Source organism: Aptenodytes forsteri, unplaced genomic scaffold (assembly GCF_000699145.1).
Source record: "Aptenodytes forsteri isolate BGI_AS27 unplaced genomic scaffold, ASM69914v1 Scaffold471, whole genome shotgun sequence".
Classification (NCBI taxonomy): domain Eukaryota; kingdom Metazoa; phylum Chordata; class Aves; order Sphenisciformes; family Spheniscidae; genus Aptenodytes; species Aptenodytes forsteri.
The window spans coordinates 500,325-514,037 of record NW_008795862.1 but is presented as its reverse complement, the minus strand read 5'-3'; the positions used below and the strand labels follow the sequence as shown (position 1 = coordinate 514,037).

The 13,713-nt window shown below is 40.7% G+C and overlaps 2 protein-coding genes across 3 annotated transcripts; one reads left to right on the top strand and one right to left on the bottom strand.

Annotated features, from left to right (window-relative positions):
• Nucleotides 1-156: 156 nt before the first annotated feature.
• RAB8A (RAB8A, member RAS oncogene family) lies at nt 157-4,329 on the top strand. Its single transcript, XM_019473338.1, has 7 exons — nt 157-212; nt 461-521; nt 924-1,001; nt 1,491-1,580; nt 2,235-2,300; nt 2,843-2,893; nt 3,851-4,329. The coding sequence occupies exons 2-7, from the start codon at nt 519-521 to the stop codon at nt 3,941-3,943; spliced, it is 381 nt and encodes a 126-aa protein (XP_019328883.1). The 5' UTR covers nt 157-212; nt 461-518; the 3' UTR covers nt 3,944-4,329.
• A 4,397-nt stretch (nt 4,330-8,726) lies between these two features.
• CIB3 (calcium and integrin binding family member 3) lies at nt 8,727-13,214 on the bottom strand. Of its 2 annotated transcripts, XM_009284040.1 has the most exons (6): nt 13,164-13,214; nt 12,818-12,852; nt 10,930-11,041; nt 10,412-10,559; nt 9,293-9,488; nt 8,727-8,785 (listed from the first exon to the last, which is right to left on the bottom strand). In XM_009284040.1, the coding sequence occupies exons 1-6, from the start codon at nt 13,212-13,214 to the stop codon at nt 8,764-8,766; spliced, it is 564 nt and encodes a 187-aa protein (XP_009282315.1). In that variant the 3' UTR covers nt 8,727-8,763. The 2 variants fall into 2 exon arrangements, with proteins under 2 accessions (XP_009282315.1, XP_009282316.1); XM_009284041.1 differs by lacking the exons at nt 10,930-11,041; nt 12,818-12,852 and having other exon boundaries at nt 8,764-8,785.
• Between the last annotated feature and the right edge of the window lie 499 nt (nt 13,215-13,713).

Sequence of the window (13,713 nt, the reverse complement as noted above, 5' to 3'; positions counted from 1 at the left end):
AGCGTGAGCTGCGGTTGTGAACTCGCCGTTAGCTGAGGGGACGGTGCGCGGCTCCCGAGAAAGCGAAGATCTGAGCAGGGAAACTGGAGGGGAAAGCGTTAACCTGGTCTTCGGCAGAAACGATGAGTAACTTAGTTGCTTCTCTTTTCAGGCATTGATTTTAAAATTAGAACCATAGAGCTAGATGGCAAGAGAATTAAACTACAGATATGGTAAGGCTTTTCTTCTAAAGTTGCCTGAGTTAATGTCTGATAACGTGGCGTCTGTACGGGGTGGGGCGGCGATGTTACCGTTAAGTTTTTACTCGGTTGTGCTCTTCAGCAGTTTATGATCCCTTTAGAAACTGAAGGGTGATTCTCAAGACTGGTTCAATGATGTTTAATTAAACCTTTTGGTGGCTTTGACTCGAGCGTGGTGGCGTAGGCGGTTTGCGTGAGCCCCCGTGTTCTGTCTGTTCCAGGGACACTGCCGGGCAGGAGCGATTTCGAACCATCACAACCGCCTACTACAGGGGAGCAATGGTAGGAGCGATACGGGTCACGCTGAACCCAAACCAGGTGGTTCGGCTTTCGCAGTCAAAGCAGCTGGGTTTAACGTGGAACCCACCCAACTGCCTGTCTTCCGACGTGTAAACTCTGCCTGGCTAAATATTTCCAGTTGTGCTCCCGTTTCAAGCGGTGCTGGAGCTGGGCTGGGACGGCGTGGGAGCTCCCGGAGGCAGCTTTCCTCCGTGGCTCGCTCTAAACGCGCGTCCCGCACACCTTACCTAGCAAGGCACAAACCGCCGTTAAATGTTACGTAGGACTGTAAAAACGGCCTACCGTAAAAACTTTTTAAACACAGCCTCTGTTAAGTTGCTCCTTTCTGCTGCGGACAAGCCCTTAACTCCTGCTGAAACAATTTATCTCCTTCTTAATCTTTAGGGCATCATGTTAGTCTATGACATCACCAATGAAAAGTCTTTTGAAAATATTCGGAACTGGGTCAGGAATATTGAAGAGGTAATTTCTCTCTTTACTTACTGAGTAATAAAGATGCTGTTTCTTCCTCCAAAAGCACTTGAAACGTAATTGCTTCAGAAGCGTGAAGTTGCTTTTGAGTTCATGTGCTGACGGGTACTTGGAAAATGAATTGAATGAAAATGGGTAATAACCTCTGGAAGGTCTCGGCTAACAGTCACTCCTTATGCTTGCGCACGAGAGCCAGCGGCGGGGGCTGCAGTCCCTCTAGTGATGAGGGGACCCAGCAGATGACGTTTTCCTGCCACGACAAGCGACGCGAGAGCTGTCGCTGTGCAGGACGCGCGCTGGGCTGTCGGTGCCTGCAGTGAGCTGCTGGGATGAGGGGCTCGGGGGAGCCCGTCGCTCTGCGGGAAGCGCTTGGCACCAGCGTCTCCATGTCAAGCCCTCGCGGCGTGCCTCATCTTTTTGACAATGTTTGCCTAAAACCACCCAAGCCAGAGCCCTTTCTTTGATCTGTTTCTATCTCAGCACGCCTCTCCAGATGTGGAAAAAATGATCCTTGGGAACAAATGCGATGCGAATGACAAAAGACAAGTTTCTAGAGAGCAAGGGGAGAAGGTAAGTGCCGTAGCTCTAACATATTTCAGCTTGGGCTTCTCGGAGCATAAGAATTGCGTTCGTTACCGTCTGTATGCTGCTTTGGTACCTCGGTGGCATTTCTAAGCGGAACTGTTGAACGTTTCCCAAGCTGTAGTTGCAGTACGTTCCCCCACTCTGATAAAAAGATGAGTCCGTGTTACAAATTCTTGTCGGTTATCTGGTCGAGGTGTGTTAGGTGCAAAGCAACGGGCTGGATTTTTTCTTAGAAAAAGGAAGAAAAAGGTTGCTAGAGTTTGGGCATTTAGGAAATATCTCTCTCTGGCTGAAAGCCACGGAGAGGAGGTAGACGGGATTGTCCTGTCTGGCGTCAGATGTTGCTTAGTGCTCCTGCGCACTGCAGGTGTTACAAGACCGACAAGATACCTGTGCAAGAAAACAAAGTTAAAGGAGCCGATTAAAATGTGTGCAGAGTGTAAAAGAGCAGAACGAAGCCCGGTAAGGAGAGATGCTGGTAGGGATGAGGTCGAGTTCCCCATTCCTGCAAATCTTTCTGCTTGAGTAAATCCCCCGGTTGCTCTGAATCGCGCCAGGAGGGGCAGGTCCTGCGCGGCTGGCTGTATTTAGAGCTGTTCCCGCCCTTATCCAACTAACACGAAACCTGCTTTTGTTCAGCTTGCTGCAAGCTTTGGAATTAAATTTATGGAGACCAGCGCAAAAGCAAATATAAACATAGAGAACGTGAGTACCGTGACCTTTCTCTTCTATTTATTGTCGTATTTGTGCAAACAAGCAATAAGAACACTTGCCCATCCCGGTTGGATGCCGCACTCCGTTTTTAGACGGTTCAGATGGGTTATTGCACGCGTATCCGTGCATTCCGTGCAGGCGTTGTCTGACCAGCGTTACGCTAAATGGTGGAACGCGGTGCTTGGAGCATAACACAAGGGTGTCACGGCAAACTGCGTTAGAGCAGCGCGCTGAAAAACCCGGCTTACGTCTTTGCATTCAATAACGTGGTTGAGAAAGGGCAGCGTTTTCCCACTCAGAAAACTGTGCCCCGCCGGGGGTGGCGTCTGCCCTTGTGGCTTTCGGGCTCGGAAAGGGGGTAGTGGAGTTAGAAAAGAAGCGTTAAAACCTGGAGCAGGGGGGGAACCTGAAAACTTGACGTTCTTCAGGAGTTCGGTCTACGTAGAAACTCGGGAAGGCAGCTTATTGCTAAAGAAAAGCGTTAGAATATATTTTATTTGCCATGTAACACTTAACTGTTTTACTTGTCACAGGCATTTTTCACTCTTGCAAGAGATATCAAAGCAAAAATGGACAAGAAGTTGGTGAGTAACTTTGACTTCATCCACGCTGTATTTAAATAAGAAAAAAAAAAACAACCAAAAGCCAAATAGCAAGTACTCTTTCACAGCCTATAAAAAATATTTTGTGGTCTCTTCTGGGGGGGATGTACTGAAGGTCATAGACATTATTTATTTTTAGTTTCGTCAAGCTACGCTCTGACCTTGGCTTATAAAGAATTGTCTCCGCGTTTCAGGAATTAGCTGCAACGATTGAGGTTGTCTAAATAAAAGGATCTTTTGTTTGTTGTATTGAAAGTCAAGTGAGTGGCAGAGCAGTTCAACGGTACTTCTTGCTCTTGCAGTCTGAAAAACGGAATTGTATAAATTAGACGTGCAGGAGGCCCACCTCATGCTTCAGGGTAGTCTTCAAACTAGTGTGTTTAAAAATAGGTAAAGAGCTAATCTTTCTGATAACTTTTGCAAGAGCGTCCTGAGAAACGATCGGGTTGTCTTTTGTACACCAAATAAACGTACATCGATGTCGGTTTGTTCCTTATGAGGTGAAGCTAACAAAGATTCCTTCTGCTTTTACTGAGAATTCCACCTTCGTGTGGCCGGACGTGTGCTGACAGAGCTGTGATATTTTGGGTCTTGCTGACAATCCCCGAGTGTTTCAGCAAGAGCCAAACGTGGCCTGTAATTTTTTTTTTTTTTTTTTTTTAATCTCAGCTGTCTTTGGGTTTATAGAAAGGAGAGGAATAGGCGCAGTGCATGTTAGTCAAAGCCAAAAGTAGCAGACGCGGTTCTCTGACTTCTTGTAGCGGCTGATGGAAGGCTCAGATAAATGAGTGAAGGCTCCTCTTGATTTTAGTAACGGGTTTTGTACATGGCAGGCGTGATTCAACAAAATGAATAGCCGAAGTACGGATGCCAGATCTTACAACGATGCTAGAAGCTGTGAAGTACAAATAAGTAACGTAATGTTCTTTGCGTCTTCAGGAAGGCAATAGCCCGCAAGGCAGCAACCAGGGAGTCAAAATCACACCAGACCAGCAAAAGAAAAGCAGCTTTTTCCGATGTGTTCTTCTGTGAGGGACACGGCCTTAATCTGAGCATCTGCTCAGCTGAACTGGACTGTGCCTGCTCTGAGTGAGATTTCCTCTGTCTGTGGACTTAGCGTTTTCAACGTACCTTGTCACTTTGTGACCATCTGAATAAGAAATTGTTTATTTTAGTAATTGTCTGACTCTTCAATTTTGGAGACGAAACAAGTTTATTTTTGTCAGATTGCCACCGGGCATGTGTACTGTCTAGCAGAGGGAGTACAGATCGAATGTGACCCGTGATACAGCACCTTTGCTGACAGGCTTCAATCTTTTTGTTCATATCTGTAATGTATCCAAATTAGAAAGATTAAGTTACGATCAAAATAAGAAACTGAAATGCCGATATTAATAAAGTACAGGTATGTGTACGTGATACATGCGCATATCCATGTCTATAGATGCATATAGAAGGATGGCATCAAAACATCAAATAAATGCACTTAGTAAGCAGTAAGTACCGGCTTATACCTTTTCGGAAGGTAGAAGGAAGCTTTCTGCATCTCCACCTCTTCACTACTGCAGAGAAAATCCTTTATCTGCCTGTTAGTTATTCAGTTGCGCTATTCTAGACAATCCACAAGTACAATTGAAGTTTAAAAAAAAAAAAAAAAAAAAATCCTCCTCAAAGGAATCTCTATTTTTGTAAAAAACCAAAGTGTGCTGTAAATATAATGGATCCTTACCGTCAGGAATTATGTTATCCGTGTTAGACTTGACCGTGCTTAATTAAGTACTCCAGACGTTTAGGCACCTTTAACAGGAGGTGATAGCTACAACGAGTCCCACACCAACGATCTGCCGTCTGTTTTTAGAGAAGCAGACCCTGATTCGGGTAGGGACACTTACTCAAAATTCGTAACGTTGCAACAGGCGGCTTTTTCTTCTCCGGTTGAGAATGATTCCAGATCTGTCATGGTGTAGTAGCTGATTATAAATTGTGACGAGAAAATGTATTGCACTGCTTCCAGTTGTGTGTTCTCATGCACACTTGCTCACATATGCAAATAAATGTTGCACATAAGAACACTTTCTGAAAACAGACTTTTTTAAACTGAGATTTGCCTTGCTGCTGTGTATTGATCATTTCAGATTTCAAGCAGCAACAAACCTGTTAATAGAGTGCATCAATGCAAATGATGTTTAGTCCTCAGTGGAAATGTTCTATGTATTTATTCCTATAAACACAGTCTATTTACATTCCGAGGTATAAAATGTAACGGCCAAGTAAAGCTCCTAGGTAGCTAGTTGCTCTCAGTTCAGAGGCTGTAAGCCTGACTCTTAAGTAGACTGACAAAAGGAGCCAGTAAGAGCCATCTACTTCAAAGTCTGCTGTCAAGGGATGGGAATTACGGTATATTTAATTCAAATGAACATATCGGCTGTGTCCTGCAACTCACTGGAATTGTTAACATGCTTTGTTTACATTGACAACTGCACTTAAGGGTAAAATTAAAGCTGATTTTGAAGTTAATGAATTTACTCACCAGTTTTGTTTCCTTCGAGTCTGTGGTATTGTATTCTGGCCTCAAAGTAGCGCTCGTAAGAGATCTTTAACTACAGTAACAATCGGACTCATAACCAAACTGTATAAATCTGCAGCATGCAATTGGGCTCAACAGGAATACTGCCTGTTTTTCTAAGATGGAAAAAGGAAATTTTACTGTATAAGTTACTGGTTTATAAAAATGCATTTTTATATGCCACCAACTTTTTTTTTTTTTTAATAGCTAGCAGATTACAGTGAGCTCTGTTCATGATTAAAATCATACGTAAAGCTTTCCTCTAAGTAGAACCTTATGATGGGGTTTTTTTGTTTACTTGTGGCTTTTTAGCATGAGGACTCGGTGAACGTGCACCGTAGTGGATTACACGCAGATGGATTTGTAGGGTAAAAACCATGTTATGCTACTGAAGAGCCTTCTAGTCAGTATGTGCTTCAAAGTGTAGTTAATACAGAGCTGTGGATCGCACAAGCAATGCTTCTGTCTTGAGATAAGGATGCTTTTAAAGAAAGACTTTGTGTATGCTTCAAGAAATCGCTGAGGCGGAATTGGGGAGGTGATTAAGGCATGGTCTGAATGCTGTTCTCCTACACAAAACAGATCTGTTTAATGATTTGTTGCTGGCTTAGTAGTAAATGTGGATTGTCTCGCATCCATCCTTCTACTTTAATATAGCCAGACGTTGGCAGCCAGACTTATTTTTCAAAGTGACTGGACAAATAAGTGGTCAGCCTAACTTGCTATCACGGGCTGTCCACCACGATACTGGGTATTGCCTGTTGACGGTACCTAACTCGATAACTCATCTTGAGATGAGAAAGAAAACCACATTAATTTACGCGTGATGAAAACTCGAAGGATGGAATTGTGTTTTTCACTCCCCATTTTCTAAATCTTAAGTTACTCTTTTTGCATTCAAAGCTAACTCTTTGTACGTGAATACCCTTTGTTTAAACTTATGCTGGTTGTTGCACATGTTTATGTACCTAATTTATAGCACGATTTCCTTTTACAAAATGATTGGTTTTACTCAATGAATAACTACTACGTTACTGCCTGATCTCAGGAAGTTTCCTACAGTTACTGTGACTACAGTCATCACTGTACTTTAGGGTGTAGAGACTCCACACAGAAATTAAATCAGCGTAAGCAATATGAAACCTAAAATGCAAATGTAAGACAGGAAAAGGTTGAAGACGCTGCGGTTGCATGTATGCTTGGCTATGTGTCGCTAAACACGGACATCGAATCTTGGATAAGTACAACGTGTATTGTACTCGTTAACATTGTTGATGTTTCCATCACGTAATTAAATTACCATGTTTTTTAAGTATGAATGTTACGGCAAATGCAATGATCAAAAGAGGTACTGCGTAAATACGTCCAGTAATGTATTTCTATCTAAGCTTTCTTTAAGGAGGAAAAAGTCTGAAATTGGATACAAAATTTGTAAAACTGAGGAATTTCAGTAGATACGAAAAACTAACAATGTGCTTACTACACATTCTCAGTGTCTAAATGCCACTAAAATTTCAGGTAATCAATTAACACTTGGTTTGTAGAGAAACAAACCCATTTTTGAGCATGTTCTCAAATTCCCTTACTTTAATGAGTATCATAGAATTCTGTGGTTGACCTTATTTTTTGAGGCTGGTTGCAATATTTCAGATAGTCTTCACCCTTTCAGGTGTAGACCTGTCAGTAGCTCGTCTGTCAATAAATGGTGGAACTGCTGTTTTAACACTTTACCATTTTAACACTTGCGTGGTCTAGGTCCTGTGCTGATAGGCACATCTAATGTTCCTTGGCATCAGAGCCTTACGCCAGCATCAGACTTTCAGCCTCAGATTTATAAATCCTATGGATTATTGTAAGTCTCTTTACTGCTGCTGAAATGTATTTGGTCTCTCCTTTCATGTGAGATGCTAACCATCTCGCTGACAATTGCGAAGGGTTTTATTGTCGTGGTGGTGGTGTCTTTGGCTGATGATCATGCTCAAAAGCTACCGTGATTTCTTGTTCTCTCGGACTTGAAATGGCTGGGGTTTATGCTGGAGGGGAAATGGACAAACAGCTGTGGAGAGGCTGGTCTTCATTTGTACTAGAAGTTCAGAGGGCTTGGGAAAGAGTGGTGACTAACTTCTGTCTTCATTTATAGGTTAAATAAAGACCTGTTCAATGGAACGCTAATGGTAACGTGCAGCCTGATTATTTCGGGCTGCCTTATTCTTTGACCCATCTCTTTCACTGATCATGGGAGTTTTTGTTTCTGTAGTTAATACAAGTTCAGCGGGCTGGTCTCTCTAGCCTTTCTGCAGGAATCATACACTCTACGTTGAGCGTGAGTTGGGACTTACGACTTTGTTTTGAAGGGAACGTAATGCATCCCAATATTTTTAAAAATAACTGTAAATTGTGTTTTTAGAATGACCACTTTTGGCTGCCACCCTTCCCACTTTACAACTGCTTTCTTAAACACTTCTCATTGATTTTCACGTTTGTATTAAAAACAAAACTTGTTTATTACAGTATGTATGTTTTTACTCTGTTGTACAGGACCCTGAGCACTGCATAAATAAACTTCTTATAAAAAGAGAATTTTACAAACTTAGTTTGTCAGTCTTGTTCATCATTCGTGCCTATAGATTCTTGTGTGGAAAATAGGGTATTTCTAAAAATAGAAAAGAGGGACAGGAACCCCGGGTAGGCTCTTTTGTCCTTTAAAGTATGTTGACTTTTTGTTATAAATTCTGAAATGGAGAGCTCTTCTCTATATTCTTCTCAGAACTTGTAGTGGGCCTCTGGGACACGCTGGGAGAATACTTCAGCAAATTGATTCACTGGACCATTTGTTAAGACTGGTAAAGCTGATCAGAGGAGCTGCTTACGCAATTTTGATAAACCGTAATGTTTTTGAAACTATTTTCAGGGGGTTTTTACTGGATAAGGCATTTTCTTAGGAATTTTTTTAGAAGCTATAATTTGATACAAGTTCCTTTACTACCTGGTGGTGTCTGAACTTTAAAAAAAATTTTCCCATCTGACTGTCTAGGCCAGATTTGCTCTAGCTGAGGGGGGGGAATAGACATTTTGTTAAATTACAGGGAAATCTTGATGAAGAGCTTAATGAATCATTCCTTTTAAAGAGGTAAATAAGAGACAGAGTTCTCTGACTGGTTCAGTTACCAAAAATTGTCCTCTTTGGTCCTCTCATTTTGCTCTCTCGTGGATGGTGAAGTATCTCGGGTGAAGTAGTAGTTGTTGAAGGTTCAAGAAGCACTTCCGCCTACATGTTTCACTAGCTTCAGATTCGAATGTGAAACGTGCTATTAAAAAAAAGGAAGTAATGATCACTCATGTATTGCTCTTCTCTATTCAAAGGGGTTCACTACAATTAATCCTAGGACTGTACAATAAATTGGAAACCTTATTTTGCGAAGCACTTGCAAAGAATAAGTACATTAAATAAATGCAAGATTTGAGTGCTGCTTTGTGCAAGACATGCATCAGAAACCATATTAAGACTACGTTACGCATTGAGCTGATCTCATACGCTTATCAATGGAGCCTCAGTGCTAATATTAACTTTTTAAGTTACAAGGACTTTTTGTCATGTAAAAAGTACATTGGAGGTTCAAAAAGCAAGTCAAGAAGCCTCCACACTCTTTCAAGAATCTGTTTTCCCAGTCTTTGTAGTGGGCAACTCTACTAGAAACTGTCAGGGAAGAGTGATGATCTGTAATGGCTGAGGAGACATAAAACACACACTTCAGAGACTTCTGAGGAAAAAAAACTGGAGCCATTTTGTGTTAGAAATTAAAAGCAAATATTACCTGAGGAAATCTGGAGCTCGTGTTATCATATGCTGAAAGTCTTCCAAAGAAAGCTTGCCATCATTGTCCACATCAGCTTCGTAAATCACCTTTTCACATACAAGGCTAACTTCCTCCGGGGTAAGTTCATTTCGGGTTAGTTTGTTAACAGTTTTCTCTAGATCTGATTTGCATATGTAATCGTCATTGTTAAAATCTGACAAAGGAAACAAAATGGATTCAAAATGACAAAAGTCAGCATTTTACATGGTTGACTGCCAAGACCTAATAGGAAGGGTTTGGTTCCCAGGCCATAATGTATTTGTATAAGTAGAACTTTCAAATCAGAAATGAAGTCTTGCAGTTAGCTGTATTTGCTTTTATAAAAATGCAGTAACAAAATAAAACTCCTGGAATCATTTCTCCTTATCTTACATAAGGGTAACAATTGTAAATAGTTTAATGGCTAAACATAGTCCAGCCATAATTAAATCATTCTAGCAAATCAGTACTACTGAACTAAATGCAAGAAATAGTATGAAGTCAAAGGAAGAGAATGGGCTGTTCGATTTTGGTGAGAGTTCACTTTTTTAACATCTTTGCTGAATCATGTACAGTTTAAATCACAAAAAAAATGTTGGTTGGTTGTTTGATATATTGTTTGGCTTTAGCTGATCATGAAGAAAGTAACTGAAAATGGTACTGCAAAAGTAAATCTTTAAATTTGTCCTTGGAGAAAAAGGCTAGAAGTGTGCTTCCCTGCCTCCCACCTCCCCCTACCAAAACCACCCTGCAGATTTATGGGCAGCCAAATCCCCTGTGCTGCACTTTTCCAAGCAGCCCCTCAGACAGAAGTATTTCTTAAATGTTTATCAGCTCTTGAAAACTGCAGATAATTTCAGGTTGTAAATTTTGTAGTAAATCCTAATCCTAAACAAGTAAGAAAAGAGTAGAGACAAAAGGATAAAGAAGACCAGAAGTTTCTAGGAGAGAGAACAGGCATTCAAATGCAATGAAAAGAAGGGCTGTATTAAAAACATACCTAACTAGAAATCATTATGGTGGCAAAATGAAAATATTTTGCATCCCTACATGAAGCTGCAGGATTTCCCCAAAGTTTATTTTTTATGCATGTCTCACCATAAATTTTAAAAGCATAATAAGCTTTCAGGTCTCTGGGAGCCATTTCACTCAGCACTGAAAACATGTCCAAAAAATCATCTAAAGTCATATTGCCGTCTCCATCCTCTGAGAAAACCTCTGCTATCCGCTGGCGGAATGGATTGTCCTGGGAAACAGAACACAGGAGCAAGAGGGAAGGTCATCTTTACTAGCGTTTATTTCAGGACAGATAAGACAACTGGAGTGAGATTATTTTTGTTGTAACCCCTTTTTGGCAAATACTCCCCTTTCTGCTGTTACGTTCTTGTCTAATGTTGTATCAGAGGTAGACACAGCTACAGCCTTCTTTAACCTTTGTGCAATTTCAGGGTCTTTTCAGGGAATCACTAGAAGCTTCCAGAAAGACTTTTGACTTCAGTAGCCAAAATTCATTTGTATTTCAGCCTCCCAGCAATTAGTACTGGATGAATTATTAAAAATGGGCCAAATAAACTGAAATGTGTCACTCGATTCCAGTTGTGTTCCTTGCTCTGTACCTTCAGCTCTGGCATGCTGCCAATGAGTTCATAGGGAAGTGTCACGTCTGGTTTATCTGTGTAGTCGAGTGGAACTAGCTGTGGGGCTAGATCTCGGTATCTGTAAAACAGTCTGAAATAGAAAGAAAGGCTTGTTTAGGGAACAAGGTATTTAGATCTCTGAGAACAATGTGTTTGCCTTTTCCGTATCATTCTTGACACTCTGCATCCTATACCAGATGGATGATAGCAGTCACTAAATAACATTTAGTATGCTCTGTAGTTGTTGGTGGAAGAGGCAGTATTAAAAGGAGCAACATAGTGTAACTGGTGAAAAATACAAAGCCTTCATGCTTACAGAACAATTAGGTGAAAATGCTTACACAGGTCAGGCAGCCAAACCACTAGATACTGTGTATATGAAAACAGATTTTTACAAAGTTTCAGGTTTACTTCTACATTGCCAGCAACAGTATTCAGGCACCTTGTGTAGTTACCATTTAGGTGTTTATGATAACAAGGCACAAGACCTTCAACCTGAAGGTCCACCTCATCGGTTTCCAAACACACAAAAACTTGTGGCACGGTGAAAGGGATCTGTTTTCCACGTCCACAATGAATGTGACCAAAAATAACAGGCTTCAACTGGAGCATGAAAGATTCAGTTTAAATGTCAGAATAAACCCTGAATGTCTAAAGCCATGGGCAGGAAGAGAGATCTGGGACCAACTCTTCCAGGTTTTTATCCACCTCAAGGGCAGGAAAAGAGATCTGGGACCAACTCTACCAGGTTTTTATCCACCTGTATCTTCCTGTTTTTCCATAGAACTCAGGTTCAAGAGGCAGAAAATGTGCGTAATAATTTGAATGTATTCACCACTTTTTCAGCGTGCTATTTGCTTCAGTTCTTGTGCTAGAGTAAGGATCCCATTCACAGCTGTTATCAACAAAACAATAGGACAGAATTTTAAAAGGGATCCTTATCAATAATAAATGTCTTATTCATGACACAGTTATGGTTCTGGCCTCTATTTACTACATGGCAAGGCAGACAGATTTCAATTATTACAGAACCATTCATATTTTATCCTGTATAGAATGCATACACAGATATCAAGGTTCTAAAGAGGGACACGCTCTGTACAAAATTGTCACTTGTGCTCTGCCCTTCAGAGAAATTAGCAAAAAATGTGTGATGACATCTTGAGAGATGCAGGAACTGAACACTTCCCTTTCTGTTAATGTGGCCAAAGGTTAGGAAAGGCAAATGCAACTTCAATATTATGTACGTTACCATCTGGGTAGGTATTTTTTACAAAAGGAGAACAAGTTGAGGTTTTCAGTGAAGGCTCTCAGCCCCCCGTGAACAGAATAGTGAACCTGCCTTTATCAGATCCTTTGGCCAGAGATTAAATGGCGTCTTCAGTGAGGTGTATGAAGGCTTTGGGAAGAATGCACCTTAGAGTATCAGGATAATTATGTACATGAAGACATGAAAAAAAAGTGAATAAAATTTGACACAACCATTAAGGTTTTCATAAAACAGGCAAAGCATCCCAAAGAATAACAGTATACACTGAAGCATTTGTCATAAAACAAGGTGAGGGGAACATGGATGTCACTGGCAAAGTATGCACCAAAATATAACTTGTTACGTTTCTTTCTGATAGAGACTGGTACCTTAATGCAAAATTCAGAATTCTGGCTCAGTTTAAGATAGATAACGTAGGTTTTGTACATAAAAACCAACAAAAATGTTCAGATCACTTTAAGTATCACTTTAAAGGTATTGCTTTAAGTTTGTGTAAATCAATTTTAAATTTCTTTTAAAAAATACCTCACCCTCTACGTAACCGGTCTTTATAGCAATCTCTGTACTTTACACAAAAAACGCACACACGAGACTCACCTCAGAATTTCTTTCCTTGTAAAGAATGTGCAGTCCTATGAAATAAGAAAAGATATAACATGTAATGACAGTTTTTAGCATGCATTGGCCCAAACTTTTCCAGTACAGTGACTTAAATGGAGTTATATTGTAATATATGTGGCCAAGCATTAATGTTCTTTCTTTCTGGCATGTAATTAGGAGTATTTTATAACCCTTCTTCTTGATGTAAGAATCAAACTATGTTACTAAAATCTTTGCTGTAATTTAGTATTCCTACTTAGTAATTTTTAAAAGAGATTGTTTAAAAAAAGCCCTCACCATTATTCAATGTTCTGTCCAAACAGCCATTTAGTTTGTTTCATACCTGATATGCATCCAGTTGCTCCTGAGTGAAAATGGTTTGCTTGTTGCCCATTTCTAGCTCTGAATGCTGACTCTTGTCCCATCATTCTTTCCTCAAAGGCACCTTTATAGGAGGTCTGGATATTCAGCTATTAAAAGCTGCAACAATGAGGTTCAGGTATAGCAGAGGATCAAGTAACCAGCTTCCCTATTGCACAGGCTGCAAAGTATCATAATAGGAGCATTTCATCAAATCTTTAGTCTGGCTGCTTAAGGCTCTGACCCAGCACCACTCACCTGTCTCCTGTGTGTACAACGAAGACTCATGTTACAGTATTTAGCCATGCAACTAATAGCTGCTTGATTGTGTCTTTGAGGGAGCAGGTAGGCTTCATGGATCGTGCTTTTTCATTCCTTCAGATATGGTAAATTACCTGAAAAGTGTTAGTAATGTCTTTCTTCTTTAAGAATTAACACCAAATGCTAGAAACTGGTAATGGTGGTAGTAACCCCTTGTTCATTCCTCCTCACTTTTCCCTATAATACGTATTGTACACTAATGCTAATGGTAG

Excerpts from the sequence above, each read along its gene's own strand:
- RAB8A (XM_019473338.1), top strand. Across the intron at positions 2,301-2,842 it reads CAAATATAAACATAGAGAAC|GCATTTTTCACTCTTGCAAG; the intron begins GTGAGTACCGTG and ends TACTTGTCACAG. Across the intron at positions 2,894-3,850 it reads CAAAAATGGACAAGAAGTTG|GAAGGCAATAGCCCGCAAGG; the intron begins GTGAGTAACTTT and ends TTGCGTCTTCAG.
- CIB3 (XM_009284040.1), bottom strand. The coding sequence starts at position 13,214 with ATGGGCAACAAGCAAACCATTTTCACTCAGGAGCAACTGGATGCATAT. Across the intron at positions 11,042-12,817 it reads ACAAGGAAAGAAATTCTGAG|ACTGTTTTACAGATACCGAG; the intron begins GTGAGTCTCGTG and ends TTTCTATTTCAG. Across the intron at positions 8,786-9,292 it reads CGAGCTCCAGATTTCCTCAG|CACGTTTCACATTCGAATCT; the intron begins GTAATATTTGCT and ends TTTTTTTAATAG.